Source organism: Parus major, chromosome 3 (genome assembly GCF_001522545.3).
Source record: "Parus major isolate Abel chromosome 3, Parus_major1.1, whole genome shotgun sequence".
NCBI lineage: Eukaryota > Metazoa > Chordata > Aves > Passeriformes > Paridae > Parus > Parus major.
Genome location: NC_031770.1, coordinates 32,756,163 through 32,781,364, shown reverse-complemented (window position 1 = coordinate 32,781,364; position 25,202 = coordinate 32,756,163). Strand labels below are relative to the sequence as shown.

Below are 25,202 nucleotides of genomic sequence, written 5' to 3'. Positions count from 1 at the left end.
GTGGGGAGTGCAAACCCAAACAAGTGCCAGCATTGCCTTCCTATCTATTTTGCACAAGACAAATGATTATGCAAGATAAAAGGCAAACAAATTCTGGAACTTGCCACCTGGAATTACTGAGGCCTAATTTTGAGAGGAGCAGAGGCTGAAACTATGTGGGTGTACCTTTAAATGGCACCACGTGCAAGTTCCTGCATCTTGTTGCACCCAGCCACAGCCACTCATTCCCACACTTAGGCTGCGCCTTCAGCTGTGTTAGAAAGTTGTTTATTTCCATGCAGTGAGCTGGATTAGTGAATTGTTCTACATTTGAAACAACTTTCTTGTTTTTATTTATGTTTAACCTGCATCCATTTTCCATTCCAACTCATTCCCTGAAAAAGCTATTTTGGCACAGCTGAGGAGGCGGTGGAGGGATGGAGAAGGGTTGCTGAAGACGAGATGTGTTCATACTATTTTGGGCAGTAATTTGTGTTGTTTTTGGGGGTTGGGGTTTTTTTTCCTTTTTTAAACATGCCAGTTGTAATTCTGTAATACTTTGGGTTCAGTCAGAGAGCTGGGTTTTGTAATGTTCATTCGTCACTATTCCTTTTTCTTCCTGCTCTTTCCCATCCACATTCTCAGCTCTTGGCCTCCACAGCTGTGTGGATAGTGCAGTTTCTGGGGCTGTACCACCTCACAGAAATTAGTTTAACCCACTGACTGAATAAAAAACAAAGTGAAAAAACAGTGGTGAGTATAGAGGATATTTGCTCCCTGATCATCCAGGGCAGAGCCCAACAGCATGTTGCAGTCAGCTAGGGAGGGCAGGAAGCCAGGCAATAGACTGGTGTGGGGCCTGGAGAGGGGGCTGAGAAGTCAGATGGCAGTGATGGAGACCTCTCTTCTCAAATCCTCAACTCCACGGGGAGATCCTTGACTGCAGCCTGTCTGCTTAGGAGAGTTCTCTTACAGCAGCCTTTCTTCCAAGGAACAGCCACACACGGACACGAGAGCTGGCTGGGAGCATGCCAGTGGAGATGAACAGCAGCAACACTCAGGAGGCAGAGTGACTGCACGTTGTCCCTGAACCACCCATGCCACAGCCCCAAGCATGTGAGCCCATCCATTGCAATTCCAGTGGGTGCTGCAGGCACCTCTGTCTTTCCTGAGAGAGACTAGAGGGGCTCATGGAGCTTTGATCACAGATTCCTCTCCTGGTTATTGATTTCCTAAAAATTATTTTTGTTAGTGACCTCAGATGCTGTAAAACAAGATAGTAAGCATTACAGTAAATTTTTGTGAAAAATATGTACATCAGAAGCAGCCCAGTTATCCTAAAGGCAGTTTTGAGAAGCTGCATGTGCACAGAGCTTATGTTTGATTGTACGTTGGGAGTAAGTGTTTCTCATACAGGTCTTGAGTCTAAGATGGTCCAGGATGGCATAAATGTAAATATTATTGTGAAAGCTTTCTGGAGATTACATGGACTTGTGCTAGAATATAATTTCTTTGAGTAATTATGATTTTATTTTTTACATGTGTGACAGTTGAATATAGAGCTACTAAAGAAAAGGCAGCAAGGTTTAGATTCTAGGCTGCTTCTTCTTTAAGTTACTGTGGCTTTAGAGTGATGAACAGCACATAATCCCAGAGTGACAGGATTCAGTCCTTCTAGTTTTTAAAAAGGACAGGGGATATGTATGAGAGAGAGAGAAAAGCAGAGGGGAATGTAAACAAAAGAGCTGATTCAAAGTTAGGGTATTACCACCAGAGATTTCCCTAAAAGTCCTTGAGTGTTCTCTCTTTAAAATAAATCTGAATCATTAATCTTTCTGGGCCAGGCAGACTTTCAAATTTCATTTCAAATCCAGTATGCCATAAGGAGAACAGGAATAGGAAATAGTCTAGTTTGTTTTTTAATCGTTCAGAGACTTAGTAAAAATAACTATTTTCAAGTTGTGCATTCCTCTGCTTTTGTACTTGTCCTCTTCTGAGTGGTGGCAGGTCACACTAATGGGGCTTCAGGAAGAAGTTGCAATCAGTTGAGAAAAACCCCTGAAAATTCATGGGGAGGTGATCCTGGTGATCCTCCACCTGGGTCTCTTGTGTCTGCCCCAAAAGAGACAGCTACTCCACCACTTGTGGCTGCTTGTATTGAAAACTGAATTTTTGTCTCAGAATAAAAATTATGTTTATTCATGGATGTACTTTGTGCTAAAGGTTATTATTGGAAGCAAATAAATGAAATGAAAGCATATATTGCAAAATATAGGGAAAGAGACATTTGTATCTATACAGATTTCCCAGATCACTGTGGTTCTCCTTTTACTCCTAAAGTTCTTCCCCTTATTTTTCTTTCTCTCTGGTTTTAAAAACACTGTAGTGAAAGTAAGAAAGTTGTGAAGACAGAAGGCCAATTTAGGCATGGTACAAGCAAATGCAGCTTCTGTTTCTTGGGCGTTATGTTTGCTAACTCCAGAGTGAGTTTAGCTTGTAACTGGTACTGCTGAAAACTGTGGCAAGCAGAATTTGCATGTTTGCTTTCAAGGCAGCTGTGATAATAGCAGCCTAAATAGTTGCTCTTTCTGAGTCTTCATTACCAAAATTAATCACTGCATCCACCAGTGAGAGAATTTGGCATAATGATGTTGCCTCAGTACAGTAGGACAATATCCTAAGAAGCTCACAGGTGTTGGATCCAAAGCCTCAAGAAAGTGAAGACCTCCAAAGAAGGTGCTCCTTCTCCAGACTGTTGCACAAACTTGATATTTGTAAACTTGATGTATGGAAGCCAAGTGGCAGCCCTGTGAATTCTGACCCCCTGCAGTCTCCCAGGAGGAAGAATCTCCCAGTTTGTGTAGCTGTCTGGTGACCTTGCTTGAGCAGCACTAAAATCCACAGCCACAACACAGTTGCCACAACACTGGAATGTGTCTGACACAGGTTTTCATGACAGCGTGTATGTGATGAGCTCTTGATCAAAGGTCCCTACTTAGAGTTTAATGCTTTGCCTCAAATATTTAAAAAAATGTCCTAGCTTTTGGTTCATAGAAACATAAAATGGCTTGGGTAGGAAGGGACCTTAAAGATCATAGCTTTCAGTAAACCAGCTTGCTTAGAGCCCCAGCCAACCTGGCCTTGAGCACTTCCAGGGACAGCACATCCAAAACTTCCCTGGGCAACCTGTTCCAGTACCTCACCACCCTCATGTCACTCTATTAGGAACGGCGAGATGAACGACACAGACTCTCTCAGGAGTCAATCAGGAGAATTTCTCTCAGTTTGTTGCTTCAGATCTTTTTTATAGACCGATACGTGGAAAGTACAGAAAAGAAACTCTTATTGGTTAGTAAACTAACACATCACCATCATAGGTCAGTGGGGCTCACCACCCCTCGACCTTGTCTTGCAAGAAAACAAGAAACAGACAAACAGCACCTGCAGGGCTGTTTTCAGTCTCTGAGGATTGTTTTAAATCCTTCTCATAATTTCCCAGGCCACTTTCTCAGGTAAGACTGAGAAAGCTATGCAGCCTGCTATTCCACAGGCACTATGCTGCCTGCTTCAGAGTTAGCATCCATACCCTCACAGTAAAGAGTTTCCTCCTAATATCTAATTTAAATTTACTGTCTTTCTGTTAGAATACATTCCCCTTCATGCTTCCTTCTTTCCAACATACCCTTGGGAAAAGACCATCTCTGTCCTTGTAAGCTCCCTTCATGCGTTGGAAAGCCGCAATTAGGTCACCATGAAGTGTTCTCTCCAGGCTGAATAATCCCAATTCTGTTCAAGTTCCTATTCTTGAAGTCAAGCTTGCCCTGTAGCTTTCAGACATTGTTAGCAAAGTGTCTGAGAGCTGGCAGCTGGACCAAACAGGATGTTGCAAGGCTAGATATTGTAAATGACATTTGCTTGGCCCATCTCTCTTCTTTGGGATTACTTTGGGAACTGGATTTCTTTTTTAATGGATGAAGAGTCAGTCTTTCTTGTAATACTACTGATACCTTCTGTTTTCTTCCTCCATTATGAGACAAAGCTAGAGGCTAAGTTGCAGTCTGGTACTTCCCAGGGGCTGAGTTCACATCACGTGCAAAGGGTCCAGGCTCACAATGGTAGGGTCCACTCTATGCATCCCAGACTGAATCAGTGTGAAAAAGAAGAAAAAGTACTCAGATAAATGGCTGTTACTTACAATATTCTTTGATCCCTACAGTGTCCCTTTTTTGTGTTTTTTTTTCTGCAGAAAATGTGTAATCTGTCCCAGCCCTTAGAGTGCACAGTTTTAAGGAACAGACAAATCCACTTGAGTTCTAAGTGACAGCACTGGTTTTCTCTTAAGTTCTCATCCTGAATTTTAATCTCCAGTGAAAAAAAATAGTTAGATTTATTTGGCATGTTTATTAGCAATCAAGCCTACAAATATTCTCTTTTGAAGGAACTCAGTAGACTCACAACTTTGTGTAATTGAGACTACAGCATGACAGAGAGTTCTGTTATGGCTTCACATATTGATCAGTCCAACTTAATTTCCTCATGAGACCTGAACCATGCTAGGGATGGTGGATTGTGTTGAAGGCTTGATAAGCCCATTTTAACAAAGCATCTCAAGAGCTTGTGGAACAGAGGCAATTATCAATATTGATACATGTTTCCTTTCATCAAAAGGTAAGGGCTCATTAATAGGTTGCACAACAGCTGCTGTTTGCAACAAATGACTTTTTTTTTTATTATTTACTGGGAGGTAGTGTTTCCTCACTTGTTCACTTACCAGTTAGATGCTTCCAAAAGGAAAAGAAATTGGGTTCCAGGCTTTGATTTTACCGGTATATGTGATAGCAGTATCTTCTGCACTGCTATATTCACTATTTTGGTAATTGAAACCTAGATTGTATTTTAGAGTAATAGTCCCAACCCACTGCTTTTGCCCATATCTGAACAACCCACACCAACAAATGCTGGTGTTTTACAAGTTGTGAATTTTGTGTCAAGTTACTGATGATGTCTGCTATTTTTAAAGTTAGTATTACTGGTTATATAGTCTCCTGTTATAACTTTGGCAGTCAGCATTTTTGTTTGTCATTAAATGCTTCAAAAATGTTTTTAAATTGTGTTTATTTTAGGCTCTCCCTTTTGAGAAGGAAGCTCATTGTTGCTTAAGGAAGCTCATTGTTGCTTCCTAATTTTTTATCTTTACTATGCAAAAATCCTAACATTTCATTTATAACCTGTTTAGTGTAGGTGTGTTGTGGGTGTTAAATTCATACTGCTATTTAATGCTGCAAATTGGGTGCATGGAAAGAAAACATCATCAAGCATCAAACTTCTTTGTTAAACTGGATTTTAAACATAGTTTTCAGGTCACTAGCTAGAAGTTTGGTGCCTTACAGAATGTTTGTCCTTAGCTAAGAGCAGTTGCTTTTGTTTTGTTTATTCACCAGGAAACAATTTAAACCATTTAACAGCTGCTATAGTGTTTTCTGATTTCTTTTCCATTTCACACTCATTTTCTCAATAATTAGCACAGTTCTACTCATTAATGCATGAGTTGAAAGTAGCAGCAATACATTTCAAGGAAGTGGGAAAAATCTTTGTTTCTAAGCATGCATGAGTGTGGGTGAGTGAAACGTACAAAAAATTGGAAAGGTAGCTAGGTTGCACCAATGCAGTTGACTAATGAACCTAACTCTGTGATGTGCTCAAAATGTTATTTTGCATGTTTGGTGCATTTTGGTAAGTGGCACCTTACCTGATTGTTCTTCTTTTCTTGATATCTGAACATTTAGAATATTTTTTTCAAGGAAAGGTACTATTTCTATAATAATAAAGAAATATTTAGCACTGGTAACTGTTGCCTAAAATTGCAAGTCAAATGTTTCTTAGGAGATCAAAATTAAGAAATTTGATAAAAAGAAATACATTTTCGTTCTCTGTGTATCCTGGAATTCTTTTAAAATTGTGAGTCATAATCAGCCATTACTGGAATTCATGGTACTGGAGGTCCCATGAATGTTTAGTAGGAAATGGCTGGTACAATCACTGTCCCCCAGGCTGCTGTTTACTGTCAGTTCTCTCCCCTGGTTAGTCATGACTGAAACGTGAAGATGAGTGGGTTACTGTAAAATGCCTTCAGCAATGATTAATTCAGATTAGTCACCTAATTTTGCAAACACTGGAGCACTGAAAGAGCAATAGTGGTGTGAGAAATCCCCTAAACTTACCTAATATTAAGTATATTCTGGATTTAGTTCTGCAAACATACAGATGGAACCAATTCAGACATTCCTTAAGTTGCAATGGAGCCAATAAGGCACTCCTTTGATTTCAGTGGCCTATTGTCAATGAAACTGTGCTGTTCAGAGTGGTTGGTTGAATATCACAGATTAGTACCATTAAGAGCAGTTTCAACATAATTTATTTAGGCCTTGCTTACTTCCTTAATTCTCCACCCATGTTTCTCTTATCAGGATCTGTTCTGTGCCACAGCCACTGCAACTACCTGCTCAAACCATTGCACAGGGCAGGAGGAGCAGAGCAGAGTCGGCTTTTTAGGCAGCGATTTTAATTGCATTCATATTTTAAAGGTCATTATTGCAATATGTAGCTGGTTAGTGCTACAGAATAGAAATTTAGAGATGAACTATTTTTAGGAATATACATTGCTGGAAAAAAAAAATCAATTATTTGATTCTTAAGTGGAAGGAACTTAGGTAAACATTATAACATATGGGAATGCTCCCTGTACCTGGGACATGCATTAAGTATTTCTTCATATAACTGGAATATATTTTAATTAAAATATTGGGACAGTAACAATGTTTATCATTGCTTTTGAACCTTAGTGATATGTTTCATTATGCCACTCATTAATTTTGGAAATTGAGGCCATGAAATGTGAACATTTCTTCTTTTGATAATGTAAATTATCTTATATTAAGTAATGCCATTTCTTATTTTATCCTTAAATCTCTAGGTGCTGAAGTGTTGTATATGAACATGTCAGCATATAATGAAGGTCGGCTTCAGTCATCATTCTGGATTGTTGACAAACAGCATGTATACATTGGAAGTGCCAGTCTAGACTGGAGATCGTTGGGACAGGTAATTTAATAGAAAAAGTAATCCTATACCTTTTGAGTGTACAATGAGTAAAAAAACTAACGTTTTGAGGACACTTGGATAGCTCTGTTTTCTGATAATTTACTGGCAAAAATGCTAGCATCAAAAACTGTAGTGCCATAGTTTTGATGACTCCTCTGTGTTGCCAAGAATGTACTACTATAAATTTTGTTTCTTTTCATTATAACAGGAATCTTCCATGGTTATGCTTAAATTTTAAATATTTGATTGTTTTTACTGATTTCTGTGATGGTCATTGTATGTTCCAGTTTTCTCATTTAAAAAAAAAAAAGCGAGCAAACCAATTGGTAAACAAACTATTATGAAAACTCCATAGTAATATCATGGGTAAAACCTAGTCTCTCTGATCTGCCATTTAGAAAAGCAAACCCCAGATTAGGAAAGACTTCCAGATGGATAGTGGGTATTGTACTGGAATACCCACTACCTTTGGGGAGGGTCAGATTAATGGGTACAGAATGTTAAATAGCATAATGCTTTTGAAGGCTGCATGTATTAAAGAGAATTCCACATTTTTATTCCTGGTAAACATGGGAGTTGTAGTAACAACCAGTACGAAGAACTCTGTGTAGTCTGTGACTATTTTGAAGAATTTGTCAGTAACACAGCTTATTTGCCTTTTCGTAGGTATGTGTGCCATTTTTTATTTCTGCAGCACTTTCAGGATCATTAGTGGCTGTCATGTTCATTTTTGCTATATACCACAGATTGTGTGAGGCTGCTCTCAGCCACACTTATGAAGTGAAACCTGTACTTTGAGATCTCAGTAACTGAAATGCACAGCAGAGAGGGAAAAGCAGCAGTCCTAGGTAGATATTAGTTGCTATAAAAAGCTTACTTTCTAAATATGAGAAGAATCTCAGAAACACAGGAATAATTTTGAACATAGGTTCTAATGATTTTGTAAAGAAGAAAGTGTGTCTTGGTTGTGCTGTACTTCTTAAGGTTCGTTTTCAGCTAAGAGACTGGAAGTCTGACTGAAAAAAAATTAGCCAGTTTAGTAAAGAAAGTGAATAAATGCATTTTTGCTCTTCCTATGATATTAATTTACTTAAAAGGTTATGTTTACAAAGGAATCTGGAACAGTGTTGAAAAAACAATATTGTTAGAGAAAGTCTTGGAAAAGAGGATATTGTATTTTCAGTCAATGTAAGAACATACAGTTCGGTCTTTTGGACAGTTCAGAAAATGTTTTTACATAATCTGTGCCTTGTGAGCTAAAGTCTTCTGTCACAACAAAACAGTTTTTCATAGGATCTATTTAGCTTTTAAATAGTTTATCTTTGAAGCCTCTTCTATTTGGGGTTCTGAGTACCACTGAAAATAATAAATATGGGGAAAAGAAGCACATTTACCACACAGATTATTATATTATTTATATATTGCTTTTGTATTTATGATCTTCATCACAGATGGTACAATTCCATATAGGTTTGACCTTTTCATGCTGAAGTACATCTTAAATCTTGTCATGTACCTGTGTTAAACTTTGATGCCAGTTACTTGTAGGCCAGTGTTTCAAAAGTGATTCCCCAGTGTTAATTTTATCACTCTTTTGTGCATGCATTTGGACTTGTTTTAATCTTACTGTCATTTAATGGTGTATTTTTATATGTTGTTATAAGATGAAACGCTGAAGAGTATTTGTACAATGCAAAAAGAAATCTCGCTGCATTACGGTAAAAGAGAACCTGCTTTCAGTTAATTGAGAAATGTATGCTGGGGTTTCAGAAGAGCCAAAGGAAATTAGATGCTTGGCTTCTGTTGATGTTGGATATGAGTATTCGATTCCCTTTCCCCAGAGATGCAGGTTAATAAATCAGAGCAACTTTCAAAGAGATCTGATATGCTGTCCTAAAATAATAATCTGTCTTGAACTTTCCTTTTCATATAAGAAGCAAAATAAGCCCAGTACTCTGTCATTTTATTCTGAGTCCTTTCCTCAAGCAAAATGACTTGCACATGTGTGGGACCTAATCTTAAAACCCACGGTGAGCTGAGCCCTCGCTGGGGAAATACATCTCCCACAGATTCTTATTACCGGAGTCCCAGTATATCTTCAAATGAGGGATCAGCTCCCTCTCCTTCTCCCTCTCCCTTTCCCTCTCCTCTTTTGTCCCTTTGCCTGATACTAAAAATAAAACAACCAAGTCTGTTTAGCATAATTTGTCTCTTAGGAGGCTAAATCTGAAGCTGAAACAATAATTTAAATTTAACAGCTCTTTGGAAAACATCATCAAGAGTTAAGTGCTTTGGGTTTCAAATATTTGTGGAGAATTCCTTATGTTTATAAGCGGGATACTAGAAATCAATCACAAATGAAGCATATTTAGTTTTGTTGCCATTCTCTTGACTTGCAGCACTGACAAGAAACAATATGAGTAATTTCTTAAAAGAAAATTTTCTATATAAAGGAGAGATTTTCATATGCTGCAGATACTACTTAAGAATAGCCTTTAAAGTTGTACATATCCTGTGCCTCTGCTGGCAGTTTTAATACTTGCCAGAGTCTCAGATTTGAAATTATGAGCAAGGCTAAGAACACATTGCTACTTTTCAAGTAAAACTGTGTTTCAGTTAAATTGAAAGTTTGTCAAAACTGTAGTAATTCTGGCTGAAATCATCTATGCCAGTTGTCTGATTCAGTCTGAAATCAAACCCCACAGGGAAATGTTAAAGTATTGCTTAGAGCTCCTGAAACAGGATTTTACAAAAACAGGATGTTTTATTGTTCACAGTGGAATATTTTGAATTTTTCTTTATACAGGTCTAGATTTTGTGCATCTTTTTCTATTGTTGTCAATATATCCAAATATTACCCAATAACATAATCCATTGAAAACTGAGGATTATGAACAAGCAGAGTTTTGCCACTTTCTCACATACCATAAGCTCTGTAAGATTTTACCAGTGAAATCATCTTTCTTGCTGGCAAATTTATATATACTGATAAGCAACTAAAAAATGAGTCACTCAGACATGCCTAAAATTGTGTACCTATACTGATTAATTTTTTCCTGTGACTTGAATTAATAGCAACCAAGATGACCATAGTATTGTATTCTAGTTTTTAGTTCCTTGACCCAGTAGCATGTTATTACTTTTTAAAATAAATTGGTTATGTAACTGTTATATTGGTTATATAATTATTATAATCCATAAGCTAACAAAATATATCATATATTTCTTTTGATCCATGACTCCCTCCAATAGTTCCATCAAAGCTTGAAAATGCATTTATCTCCTTAATTCTGATATGGAGCATGAGGTTTGTAATATATATGAACATTTCTGGAGCTTTTTATACTAGCAACATTTTTGGAAAAGTTTTATTCACACATGAATAATTGAATCCAGTGGGCAAACAACTGTAATGGATTAGTTGAACCACTTCAGAAAAATGCATTTATGTGCAACAAATAATCAGCTCTTGGAAAATAGTATTACTGAAAATTCCTGAAACAAGTAAAATTAATCCAATTGTCTTCACTGGAAGTGAAATCAGGCTAATATTAGCTAGTCTTCTTGGCAAAAAAAATAGCTTAAGTCATGAATACTAACAGTACCCGGTAGTTGAGTGTATGTGTGAAGGTTAGTGATCAAATCTTCAGGGTCTCAAGTGTAAACTTGCTGTTTGCTCCCTGGAGTTGTAGAGTCTGACTGTAAACATCTGGACTGAAGGGAAGTGACTTGTCTGGGGCTCCAGGAGGTCTTGAAACAAAGGAGGGGGACCCGAATGGAAAAAGGTAAAGCTCCTGACTCGAGAAGTCCTTAAAATGGGAGAGATCCTGGAGATTAGAGAGCTGTGGGTAAGATGGAAGCCAGGGGATGTACCAAAACTACTGGCTGGTGATGCCTGAGACAGGTGAGCAGCCATACACCAGGGAAGGACTTGATTTCCTGCTCAGCATCTGGGGACAGCAGCCCCTTCCCTGCAGGAACTGGGGCTATGGATGGAATGGATGGAAAGTGTGAAATAAAATCAAGTAGTTGTAAAAGCTTGTTGGTTCTTAAACAAATTCCAGTATCTAGATCCACCTCAGATAGTCATTTGCTCTCTCTTGCCTGGCACATCTTAAAAACATTATCTCAAAAACTCCTGCTTAAATTTTGGCGAGGCTGATGTTGAGGCAAAGTTCCTAAGCATGATTTTTTTCTCTTAGCTGTGTAAAAACTATGAGCAGAGGATTTTTCTTTCTAAGATGTCTCTGAAGTCCCATGTATTTTCTGGAGTGTTCATTCTTCTGATCATTTTAAATTTAGATAAATTTAAGCTGAATGGCTGCAAGATTTAATTTTTTTAAGTACAGAAAACAACCAGTCTGTCAAAATCATGGGTTTTTTTTAAGGATAAAAAAACCAACCAGACTGGGAAACACACTTCTTTAAGGACAAAAAAAAAATCATGTGATCTTTTTCTCATTTTTGCATTAATTTCATGTCTCTGTTGGATTCTTTTTGTGATTTGTTTCACCAAGGTAAAGTAAGACTTCAGAAAGGCATTTGATTTCTCTTCATCTTAAAAATCTATCAGGATTTCCTTGTCAGTCAGTTTCCTCTCCATCCTCATCTTACCCTCTTGTTGTTATAAATTACAAACTGTTAATTTTATCTGCATAATTTAAGGTAACTGGAAAATTAGATAAACTGTCCCAACAGTTTTTTTCAGGTTGGAAAGAGATACCTGTTTAATCTGACAAGTTAAGTTTTTATTTGATACACCTAAGATGTTAAATAAATACCCAAGAGGGCTGAAGTACTGTAGAAGGTGAGATATGACAGCGTGTGAATGAGAAAATCTCTGTGAACTATTTTTTGCTTATGATTATTAGTATTTAAAACATACTTTTCTCATAAGTATTGAGTCCTACAGCACATTAAAGTTGTAGAAATTATGATTTTTTTGCTTACATTTGAAGGATCAGGAATAAGTCGCCCAGTTCATTTATTCTGTTAATAATTCAGTTGAATCAACAGTCAAATTAACAGAGATGAAGAGCTATGAGAGTTATTTAAAAAAAGATCTATTAAGCATCTGTAGATACAGTAGATAAAGTAAGCTTTGTCTTTTATGATAAATATGAATAATCAAGTGCATACTTACAATAAAAGTATATTAGATTCTGAAATTTGTGAAATCGGTAAGCCTGTACTCATTAGGAAAACAAAGAAACAAACAAAAAGGCAGGGGGGAAAAGGGAGGGAGGAAACCCCCAAAATTTCAGTTAGTCAAAAGATAAGACTTGTTGTGTGTGTCCATTTTAAGTAAAAACTGATGAGCTAATATTTGATTCGTTAGTAGGAGTTTGTTTTTTGAACTAAGCTATAGGAGGGCTTGCTGCAGGATGTCTCCAAGAGTGCTTGGAATGTGTCTGCTTTTCTTGCCTGTTATCACCGGACAGGACAGAACTGGTTTGAGAAATAATGGGGATCTCGGTTGAGTTGTTCAGGCTGTTCTTCCTGAAACATATTAAAAAAGAGACAAAAGCAGCAGGCCGAATTAATCTGTACCATCTTCTCCTCTAATCTTTTGTGACAAAAAGACTGATAAAGCCCAAACTCTTTCCCATCCTACTCTGAAATGACAAAAGTTGGTAAATGATGTATTTCAGATATTAAGAACTGCATCTAAAGGGACAGGTTTGGGGCAATTTATGTTTCTGAGAATAGTAGAGGAGCAACCCTTTTTTGGTTGTGGTGGGTAAAATCAATTGGAAGCAATCCACATAGGTCTTAACTCAAAACTCACATTCCAATTATATTGATAATGCTGATAAGGAGTATATATAGCTCAAAGGCCACACTTATGAGGGACTAAAAACTCACATCAGAACTGTCCCTTCTCTTGGTCTTCATTTCTGGGGGTATGGATTCTGATAAAAAGTTTCCCAAAATTGAAGAATCTCTGGAACGCTGCCAGGAGCAAATGCAAACTTCCTTTTATGTAGCTCTCCCTTTTTATTCCAGAAAGGGGAATGATAATTTCCTCAAATTATATCATCGAACATTGTATTTCCTGTTTATCTGTGGGGAAAAAAAATTGTCCTTCAATAAAACCAATATGTAATAAATACTGGATTTCAATATATCTCAAAATACAACATGATGATGTTATTTCCAGCTTCCCCAAAATCTTACTATAGCAGAGCCTCCTCTCAAAACTGATCACTGAGACAAGATCTGCACATTTGTATTTTCTGTTGATGATCTTTAAAGAACTTACAGGGCAAAAGCAGGCTGTAATCAGTCAGTCGTTTCTCTGAACTTTTATCTGAGTCTCTTGAAGTTATGTAATGGTGCATCTGGTCCTTTTGAGATAAGATATTTTGTCTGACAGTAGAATTCCATCCTTTCAATCAAGCAAAAGTTATATTGAGAGTTTCCATTTGATACAATGTTGTACTAGTGTGAATTAGACATTTGTCCCTAATGTGCACTTCGTCAGTTTTTCCCATCTTCTTCTTATAATTTGCTTAATTTTCTCACTATCCCAGTGGTATTCAGTATCATATTGCTATTAGTAAACTGAACACTGTCTCAAATGTCCTATAACATGAAACAAGGCTCTTTCAACTTCGTTGTCCACTGAGGTTCAATCAAACTCAGCTAAATACTAGACTGAAAGTACAGGCGACATAATACTGGTGCATTCTGTCTAAATTCATATTTCTGTGTTAATAAATCTCTTACCTAAGACAGAGAGTATCTCCTAAAAAGTTTTGATATGCTGTTATCCATGTGATCCATCCTCAAAAAAAAACCTTAATGAGTTTTCTGTCTATGGGATCATTTCCCAAGCTAGCCAATATTTTAAAGGTAACAGAAAAGTACAACCCAGATCATCAAGCATAGGTGAATGAGGCAATATGTGAAGAAAGCAAGTATAAGGAGATATTACAGAGCTGTATTGACAATTACCTTTTTTAGTAATTTATTACTAAGACTGTTTATTACTTTTATCTATTTCCTGCTGCACAGAAATCTAGTTTTGTTGTCAGAACTTTGCTATGATGCTAATACAGCTTGTCCTTCAAAGGACAAGTTGAAAATACTTTTATTATTTTCACAAAGAGCTATTGGCTGGGGTTTTTATCTTTGACCAAATCTAGAGCACTTTACTGGCTGATACGTATCTCCAAAATTACAGCTTTTCTATTTTCTTTCCCTTTTCTTTTTCCCCAAAATGTTAGGGGGCTGTGTCACGGGACTGTGTTGAGCTTGTAAATGTCCATATCTCACAACATGCATTAAAAGTGTAAAGTGTAAAGTTTGTGTAAAAGTGTAAAGGGTGTAAAGTTTGCATTTTTGGAAATACAATATTTTGTTTGATTCTTTAACTGAGATAGACTGCTTTTCCTCTGTTACATCCAGTAAATCAGGACAGTCAGTGTTGCCTGTTATGTCTACTCTGCTTGAAATTTTTTACCTATGCATCCACTATTTACAAATAAATATCAGTGAAGCAAAAGGACTCTTTGTCTCTTGCTTACCATTGCTGTGCATTGCTCACAGAAGGCTGGTTAAAGCTGAACAGGAATGTTGGTAATGCGGCTGCTCCACTTGTGTGTGCCGTTGATTCCTCCTTACTCCTGTGGGCTTCTGGTTTTGTGATTTACCAGCTGAAAACAGCATGGGATCTATATATTCACCTTGCAGTTGAAGCCAGAAAGTCCTCTCAGCTTGGCTAGTTTCTCTAGGTGCAGTGCTGATTCCCAGCGCCGAGGAGCTCAGAAGGTATTCCTGTTTGTCATACTTCTCCCATTGTTGTGTTCCATTCCCACATGCACCAATGAATTCATCACCTGCATTATGTGTCTGTATTTAGTGTAGGAGAGGGCAAAATATATCAACAGCTTGCTGCACATTTTTATTTTATTTCTGTTGACAGTATGAATATGCTTATCACTCTGTTTCTGACCTCTGAAATGATAGATCTTGTCTTTTTTATTTTTTGTTGATTTTTTCAGTTGCTCTGAAAGTTCTGTGAAACAGGTTTATCTACTGTTGGAATAATCAATAATAAATTGTAAATAAGTAAGTAATAAACCTGCAGAGCAAAATTAAGGAATATTCTGTTTGAACAGATAAACAGACTTCTTTCTAAAGCAGCATGGCATGTTCAGGTAGCTGGATACCTGAATATTTCTGAATGCCAGGCCTAATGTGAATAGATTTAGATAGGATATTAGGAAGAAGTTCTGTCAGGATAGTGAGGCACTGGAACGGGTTGACCCAGAGAAACTGTAGATGCTCCATCCCTGGAAAATGTTCAAGGACAGGTTGGATGGTCTAGTGGATGGCATCCCCTCCTATAGCAGGGGGTTTGGAACTAGATGATCTTTATGGACATTTTCAATCCAAACTACTCTATGATACTATTTTCTTCCCATCATTTTTTTTTTTTTTTTGCTGTGGAAGTCCTGTGGACAGGTTTACCTGCTGTTGGAGTAATCAAGAATAGATTGTAAATCAATAAATAATAAGCCTGCAGAGCAAAATTAGGGAATATCCATTTTGAATTGATGAACTTCTTTCCATAGCAGCATGGCATATTCAGGTAGTTGGATCTCCAAAACCCAAAGGAAAATAGAAGGTTTTTTCTCCAGTAAAACTAACCTCATAATCATCTGTTTGCTTTTTAATACTTGCCATACCATTACTCTGTTTTAATTAAGAGTCATAGATATTGCAAAGTGAGTGTGATTGGTTCTGTTTTTTTACTGGTCCCTCAGATACTTGACAGATAATATCAGTTTACTAGCATTGTCAGATTTGAGAATTTTGGATGGGTTCTGAAAGTGTTTAGGGAACCGGAGGCATGCAGGAATTTGCTGCCAGAACACAAACTGTACATTACTGCACACAGAAAATCATCCATATAAGTGTGTGCAAAAAAAGGAGACAGCTTTTAAGACCTCTTCTACTATATCAAAGCAAATACTGAGGTGAATAGACAGCACTGGTGAGGTGTGCTTGCACAAGTCCATGGCCTAGGGATCAGACTCAGTAGCCTAAAAGTTAAGCTGTTGAAATTTATAAAAACTGTTTGGGAGGATCTCCCAGAAACTGCATCACAAATAGCTCACCTGGAAGTTGTCTTGCCTTTAAAAAAAAATAAAAAAGAGAAAAAGACAGCGGTCACAGAGATGAAAATTGTTTCTAGGCACATGTCTGTAAAGTCTATTTGCAGCAATCTACCCATGGGTGGTCTGAAATTACCAGTAAACTTAAATGGATATTAAAAAAAACCCAGTAAATCCATCACTTTCCCAAAAATCTGATTTATGTTATGCTGAAAGAAAATTTGTTCATTAAATCCCAGCTGAATCTCTGATGGGGGAGCTTATGCACCACAGTCTATTCTGTCATCTTCCACAAGAATTTGCTGGCAACTAATCTTGGTCAGCGATGTTAACAAATGGAGGCAGATTCCTCTCAGAGGGATTTAGTTATTAGCATACCCCATCAGATCAATCTTGTTCAACTCAACAATTAAAATCACAACATTAAAATAATCATGAAAGTGTATTCCCAGTATGTGATTCCACCCATGCACACTCACTTTGATATTGCACAGATGACAGTTCCTCCCTAGGAAAACATCGTCATTCAAAAATGCCTCAACTCCAAAAGGTTCCCAGATGGAGCCCAGTCACCTCCTGCTTGAAAGTTTGAATCCTTTCATGGAAAACTGGATTTGGTATTGTCCTGTAAAGAAGGCACACAGTAAATCAGGCTGAAATATCATGGCATAAATCTCCATGAGTCAGGGTAAGGAAGGACAATAATTTCAGTTATTTTATAAAAGACAAATGATTCTGCAGTTCAGAATAAAATCTCATCTTTCTATACCCATAAGTCATTAAGCAGAACAAAATAGATTCTGACAAAGCATTCCTTCCATATGAATGTGCAGTGTTCATGTCATCACTAACCTTTTCAGATTTTGATACTGCCATCATAAGCATCAAGGTTTAGAAGTCACCATGCAGTCACCTCTCTTAACTTTCCTAAGTAAACAGCAGCCATCAAAACAGTGAAGTCATTGACATTTCACTGGAGCTGCTCAGTGGGAAACTTAATTAAAAATATTAATGCATGAGGGAGGTGTATTGGGCAGGCAGCGCCTGCAAACAGAATTGTTAAGTGTGTCTCCAGAGAACTGTAGAAATCGTGATACTGGACAAGCAACTTTTTCTAATCAGTGCGATGACTTACTAGGCATTTCTTTCAAATGTCATGCTAGAGCACCTCACAAGAAATAGCTGAGGAAACTCACCCTGTTTACCCTGGAGAAGAGATGGTTAAGTGGGGATTTTATCAATGTCTGTAAGTATCTCAAGGGAGGATGTTGAGGATGGAGCCAGGTTCTGTATGGTGGCAAGCAATAGGACAAGAGGCAATGGCTCTGATGCACAGGAAGTTCCACCTGAATATGAGGGAGAACTTTACTCATACTGTAAAGTTTACTTTACTTTACTGTGTGGGTGTCTGTGCAGTGCAGCAGATTGTCTGGAGAGGTTATGGAGTCTCCATCACTGGAGCTACTCAAGAACTGTCTGGGTGCCATCCTGTGCAATGTCATCTATGACATTATAATGCACGGTCATCTAGGATGACCCTGGTAGTAGGGAGGCTAGACTAGATGACCTCCAGTGGATCCTTCCAGCCTTACACAGTCTGTGGTTCTGTGTTCCAAATTTTACTGTTAAGAGTCAAGACGCAGAAATATGATGTATTAATTTAATTACATTTAAATGTATAAAAGAAAAAGAAAAGTTTTCTTCCTAGGGCCCTATACCAAGATCGTATCTTTACATGAGGCATTGCTTCCATGTTGAAGCAGCCAGAAACCTCACAAATATCTAAGATTGTTACTCAGGAGAAAAGGACAAGAGAGCACAATGGATTTCTAAAATAAATTTTCATATTGAGTAGCCATTGTTCTGGGGATGTCTGTTTGGCTAAATTTGGCTAAATTGCCTTACGTATCTAAACTGCTTGGATTTCTAGCTTACCTCAAGGTCCTGTACACTGAATTTAATCAAGGCTCAGTCAAAAATTAATTAACGACTTTGGCCCTCTGCTTACACCAAGAAAACATGTTTCTAATTCTGATCAGGTTGTCTGGCAAAGCTTAACAGTTATATCAATAATTCATATGCAATGTCATTGTCCCAGTTTGTGTCCCCAGCATGCCTACTACCAATTTCTATTCAGTTTGCAAAAGGAAAACTCACTCTGTGTGTCAGTAATGTTATAAATAATGCATCCAATTAGTCAACTACATGCTGTTCCACTTCCCTGAAGGCCATGGATCTGAAAGCCCCAAAGAAACTGTTTAGACATAAATATTGCCCTTACTCTGAGATAAGCCCTTTGCACTCTCCTCTCTCTGTTGCACAGCAGAAGATGTATGAAGGCTGCCCTTTGCAGCATTGCAAAGGATGAGAACAAATGCTAAGGGCTCGTGCTGTGATTTCTAGCTGCGTGAAGAGACTGCAAGGTAAGGGCTGACAGAACAGGCTGTGGTGCATGGAAGATGGAAACAGGCTTCAGGGAGGTATACGCATATACATGGTGAAGGAGAGTCCAGTCCTTTTCAGAAGCTAGCAGGGTCTTCACTTGTTAATTTTTTTTATGGTTCTGCTGGAGAAGCAAATTTTTTAATGTCATGTGAATGACACCAAGACTGAAATGTGGTGCAGCTTGCCAGCAGTGAGATGGGTGACCAACACAATCTGATCCTTTTTTTCCCAGCTTGCACTTTTCTTACAAAAAGAACAAAACTATTCAAAAGATAAAGAGAATCAAATTAGAATTCATATTAATTAGATTTCCTGCAGTAAAACAAGAAATAAATCAAACATGATCCTGGAAAAATGTTTTCTTGTAGTTGTAAGCTTCCATTTCCCCTGAAGAAGACACTTGTGCTTGCTTTGAGGGGGTAATGAAACTATAAACTGAAAATTCATTTGAAAATTATAAATTAGGCTGTGATTATGCCAAGTGATATTAATTATGCTGATAGAATATATGGCAACAAATTTTTAACTAATTCAGTTCTGCTTTCTGGCTCGCTCTGACAATTAGCCATGTGTCAGGCTTGGTTTGTTAGTGAGCTTAAACAACAGCAGTAAAAACCCCAAACTTGCACTCACAATTCTGTGGTAGGATCTATGTAAACATCATCACAGAGCGGTCCATGGTTTAAACAAAAATACGACTGAATTTTTTCTACAAACAAATTTATTTTTGCTGAGTTTTTTGTATCAATAGAACAGATGGCTGAATAAGAAAAATCATGATGGGGCTTCTTTCTAATGTGATGAGGACACAGGGGATTTCTGGTTTTCTGTTTTGAAGATGCATTGCAACTTCTTCATCACAAAATTCTTTTTAAAACACAGCATTTTAAAAGAAGCCCCCCTTCTGCCTGGATGTCTAACTTGCTTTCATGTCAGCAGCAGAACTTTTCAGCAGAAATGAAATGCTAAGACTTTTTTTCTCAGCATGATTTTCTTAAGATCAGGGTGCTTTGAAAAACAATGGTGTGGCTGAAGTGAAGTGGAAATTAGTAGAGCATCACTGTGCAGTTTTGTTTTCTTTGCCTGTGGATCACTGAAAAAAATAAGGGAATACAAAAATTAGCAGCTCCTCAAAGATCTCTGGATTGTCATGGCATCTTTTTATCATTAGGTTTTATTGTTAAGTTGTATTAGTAAAAATAACATATAAAGTTGTAACTTCTTGGGACTTAAATTCTGCATGAACTACAGCTCCAAATCTATCAAATGTACTTTCTAAAGGTGAGAATTAAAGACCAGTGGACTGCTGGTGGCTGACAATTCAGATTTATCAGCTTCAGTGGTACAGTCACTCCAGTTATATCACTTCCTTTCCTTTGGTGAAAACATGTCATGGTTTTATAGTGATAGTGTCAATGCTGGGTGCACTCTCTATCAAATGCATCACCTTTTCTTGGTCACATGATAAGATTTATTTCCAGCACAGTGGCTTGAATGACAGTTTTCCATTTTCAGTGATGAGATTGAAATTTCAACCTGAGCCAGGAAATCATTCTTTTGTCAAGTGGAAGGGCTTTTTTCCTAGTTCATTAGAAATTCTACCTGGCAATTATTTTCAAATTACTTAAAACCAACATGATAGAAAATTAACCTTTAGCCTTAGATGACAGAAATGTAAAGCCTACAAAACTGCAGGACATGGGCCAGGCACAAGAGAGATCCAAATGCAAGACTGAAAAAGTGATTAATATGAGAATGGTTGAAAGCTGAATGTAGGATTTTAAAAATACCACTGAGTCAATAAAAGTGTCTATAGAAAACAGCAAAGTTGCACAATTAAACAATGAAACGATCTCAAAAATTAATCTGTTTGAATTCTGTAAGTAATAGTCAAAAGCAATTTGTGGTTGTCAAAATGGCAGTGAATTCAAGTAAGAACATTTATTGTGCCCTAGATGATTTCTGACATTGAAAGATGCTGTTAATTTAGATTTATTCACTTTCCGATAGTTTAAGCTAGACAGAGTTATATTAACTTCCTGAGAAAACAGTGCTTTCCCATTTGTATTAATGTTTTCTGTTCAGTATTTCCCAATATCAATGTAGTTCCCATTTTCCCAGCAACAAGTAAAAGCAAACAGGAAGAGAAAAAATGGAACTTGGAGTAGAAGCAGGACTGTGCTGGATTTGGATTTCACTGATTTACTTTTGATTTTAACATAACAAAGTGTGCAGTCTCTATGCTGTATTACTAGCAAAGCATAGAAGAAGGATTTTTGTCTCAGGAATGTAAGGGTAAGTTGCAGTTTCTAGTGAAGTGTTAGCTGAGGCACATCCTTTTGCTGTTGTGGTTAGCTGTAATACCTGCAGAGGTTTTGTGAGAGAGAGGCCAGGCTATAGACTTCTCAGCCTGTTCAGCATCAGGTTGCACGTTTGGTTTACATCAAAATGAGGGCTGCCTGAATGGGGTCATTACACTGAGTGCATTTGTGATTAGCACTACTCCCGTCAGCCTCTTCCAGCAAAGTGTGCTACAACAGTCACAGTGAGCAACTCTGCACAAAGAAGCACTTCTACCTTTCTCAAATCTCTGACTCTCTTGCTGTTGATGGTCACTGCCATCTGAATGCCCTTCTCCTCCTCCATTGCTGCCACAGGCTGCAACTGCCTCGGCTGTCACCTGTGCCTGGCATGGGATGGGCACGCATATCTGCTCAGCAGGTTTTGGTAAAGAGAGGTAAAGAATAGCTGCACAGAGGCAGCCCTTCAGTGGTGGTATTGGGAAATACTCATTCAGTATTAAAGGATACCACATGAAAATGTAAGGGAGGTCAGCAGTAGGGATCAGGTAAGCAAGCCTGATACTGAAAAAGAAAGTATGTTTGGAGTGCCAGGTAACTGGATAATTAGAGCATATTTTATGGAAAGATTAGTGTACCACTGTAAATATCTGTGATTTGTCTTAAGCTGATAATGAATACATAATACATTACTTTTCTTTAGAAGCTACTTAAATCTTAGTCTTTAGTAACTTATTTATCAGTATGGAATGCTTTTTGTTATCCATTACTCACAACGCCTGTTGTGATTCTATGTTTGCTCAGTCATTCATTTAGAAAGTCATCATTAAAAAAATCAGAGGCTCGAATGCACAGTTAAATACTTTTTCAAGCACAGGCAAAATAACAGATGCATGCACTACCCCGTATACCAAAAGTCTACTTTAGTAAATTTTGTGTGCAATAGGCTACCTGTAGTTAATCCAGAGTTTCTATAGCACAGGCAGTGGATTGCTGGCATCTGCCACTGGCCAGTCCTTTTGGGCAAGTGGCAGTTCATGCCTGAGGAGAGCTGCCTGTTGTTTACAGGTTCGTGTTCAGGTGTGAACAACTACTAAAAACTTTTGCTTTAAACAAGGGGTTTTCTAAAGCTTCCTGCTACATTTGCCACAACTCAGATACTGCAAGCTGTGAACCAGATTGTGTGACTCCTATGTAGGTCAAATAGTAGCTTGCCTACACAGTAGGGCTGTCTCTCAGAGTGTAGCTCAAGGTAAATATAAAATGAGCTGTCTCGTCTGCACAGTGCAGGGCAAGGACGCATCATACACCCCCTCTGGCCTGTGACCCAAACATACCTGAAAAATTTCTCAGTGTAAGAATCTTATGGTGCTCTGTGTTCACAGCCTAGATTGTTAAGGTTCGTTTCCCATGTTTTTTCTTCCTTTTGCATAGGATGCCTATGAATGTACATGGAAGAAGAAAAAGCAAAAAGTCCTGTTTGTGAAATGCTGCTTTTCGTCCAGTTTAACAAGAAGTTCCTCCTCTTCTCATAAAAATTATTATCTATCTAGGCCGTATTTATTATTTTTCATAGCTAAATGAGTTCTGCAGTTAGAGTATCATTGTAGTGGGAGGAAGCTACATTTCTTAAGACAAGTATAATTATTCACTTTTCTGGTGCTTTAAAAAAAAGCTTATTGTCAAGAAAGTCAAATGGTAATTTGGTAGTCTTTAATGGCTGCTCTACACAAATGTAAATGGCATGGGGAAAAACAAGGAAAATCAGCTTCCATATTTTTCATTCTTTGATTAAAGCATGCATGGTAGTTCTTAACAAAGAGGAGAAGAAACCTCCTCAAGACAGGACATAAAATTCTCTATGCAGATAACCATTCCTTTCCCCAGACCCTGGCAAATGCCCTGGAAATGTCACTCACAAGCAACTGTGCCATGTTACCATCCAAAAACTTTTGTTCCATTTTGAGGTAATCATATTTATGACTCTATATTTTCATTTCACATTCATCTTCCTTAGTTTCATTAAGGTTTTGATTTTTTTGAGATCTTCTTCACTTAAATTTTTCAGTGACATTTTCATTACTGTATTAATTGCTCTTTAAAACGCAGGATGAAGAAATGCTTCCTTTGCCTTAAGAGCTCCTGCCCTGAAGGGTTTTGCCTTAACAGATACCTCAAATGATGCTTAGCTGAAGGTTTCCATGATGACAAGCCAGGGAGCAACACTCAGATTTTGATTCTTACAATGTAGATTTTTTTTCTGCTTCTCCTCTGAGACTACTCAAAAAAAAAAAAAAAAAGTCTCTAATGACAGCAGCTCTCAAGCGGAAGAGAAAGTCTTTTCCCTTATCTAGATGTCACACCACTTCATACTAAATCTGTCACTACCACATCTTTGCTGCCCCTTATGCCTCCTATGAAGGATTATAGGCTTAATGATTAATAGGAAGAAGAGCAGTTTCTCCTCAGAGTAAGGCAGTAAAACCAGGCTCAGTGTAGAAGGTGCTTCTGAAACAGGTTTTTTTGTCTCCAAACTTATTGGGGCTGTTATACAAGAAAGGAGACAGGTGGGGTTTTACTACATAGGTATATGCATTTCAAGGGGATGTATCACACCTAAGCTGAGAGGATGACAAAGTGACAGGCTGACATTTAAACAGGTTTCTTAGATAATTCAGTTTGCACAACAAGCATCATAGAGTCACTGTCTGCCCTCTTGCTATAACTTCTGTTGCTATAATCTACTGTTCAGGTTGAGTCAAAATTTAACTTAAATTTATAAAAGCTTAATGAAAACAGGCAGCAGAGGATATCTGTGTTTTCCCAGCAAGGAAAAGGAGGAGCCCTGCTCTATCGTGTATTAGGGAATCCCCATGGGGGAAGGCTCTTACAACATCTTCAGAAGCAGGAAAGGCTTTGATCAGTGCTCTGAGAAGCCAACTGCAAGACGAAACACCTTGGGAAGGCAGGGTTCATTACTGCGCTGTAGACACATCTGTGGATGGCTTCATTGCAGCCCATCCTTCACTGTTCCCTGCGGGCCTCAGCCGGGCAGCAGGAGCCGGCTCCGCGCACGGTCAGGTCCCTGCGTTCCCCACTCTGTGCTCCTGTTCGTGGGGAGAGGCTGGCGTGCCTAATGCTTCGTTTGGCTCTCCGGCTAGATGGTGATCTCTAAAAGAGTGGCATTTAACAAAAGCCATTAGTGTCCCAGGCTTCCTCCCTATCTCTGCATGAGAAACTTCGTAAGCCTAAAGGCAATCTCTTAATTCACAGGGAGGGGACACACTGCAGGCACTCCTGTTGTGAGGACACTCGTTCATGCAGATGCAATCCTGGCAGCTTCTGGTGTGCAGTGAGGACCCTTTCATCTTTACTTTTAATAGAAGGGATAAAGTGGAATAGTAATAATGGGACTGATAAATGAAAGGAAAACTGTAACCACATAATTATGTCAGAATCAACTAACAGCCATGAAAAGCTGATTAAACCACATTATGCAGATAGAGGTAACAGAGTACTATTTGCAAGTCCTCTGCACTGGCATGCCAAGCAATTAAGAGAGCTGTATTGGCAGCACACGGTGAAAACAGTGATAATGTATAGTTAAAAATATTTGGAGACAAATAGAGCCCAGACTACGGGGACAGCCTAGAGCTGAATACAAGAGCATCCTCAAAGATACCAGAACCCAGGGGAAAAATTAAAGATGATATTCCAAATAGATTATTAAGCTAGGATGTTGGTCATATTTATATTTAGCATCAAAATTAATTTACTGGCTTATCCAGAAATGAAAGGCTGCAGTGCAGTATGTGTGTTTTTTCCAACTCTCCACAAATTTCAGGTTGTGCAGGCTAACAGATTAAAGAAGCTTTCAGAAATATTCTGATTTAGGTAGTAATAATATTAGGTCTTGTTCCTGTGGTTGCAACTATTTGGCAAATATTTAGGAGCAAGATAGCTCAGTGTTGTGTATTCTTAGGTATGTGGTATTTCCAGGTTGGGGACATGAAGAATGTGTCACCTATCAAATTTCCTTCTCACTGGAGTATTGGTGTTTGTTGTTTCTGCTCACCTACCACAGAAGGAGTCAAGGTTCAATCCTATCCTTCACTTTCCCTCTGCCCACTCCTGCAGAGTGGTTCTCATCTGCAGTCAGGGAGAATTGCACTGGCACAAGCTCTGAGATATCAGTGCGGGTTCAGAGTTCCCACAGGCTTTACAGAAAGATTCGCTTTTACCAGAAACTAGTCCA

At 38.1% G+C, this 25,202-nt stretch overlaps 1 protein-coding gene across 3 annotated transcripts in view; it reads left to right on the top strand.

Annotated features, from left to right (window-relative positions):
* Positions 1-25,202, top strand: part of PLD5 (phospholipase D family member 5) — a 181,261-nt gene that overhangs the window by 133,505 nt on the left and 22,554 nt on the right. For all 3 annotated transcript variants that reach the window (XM_033512610.1, XM_015621561.3, XM_015621559.2), the window contains exon 5: positions 6,953-7,080. In XM_033512610.1, coding sequence (XP_033368501.1) covers positions 6,953-7,080 — 128 coding nt within the window. The remainder of the gene's footprint in view (positions 1-6,952; positions 7,081-25,202) is intronic.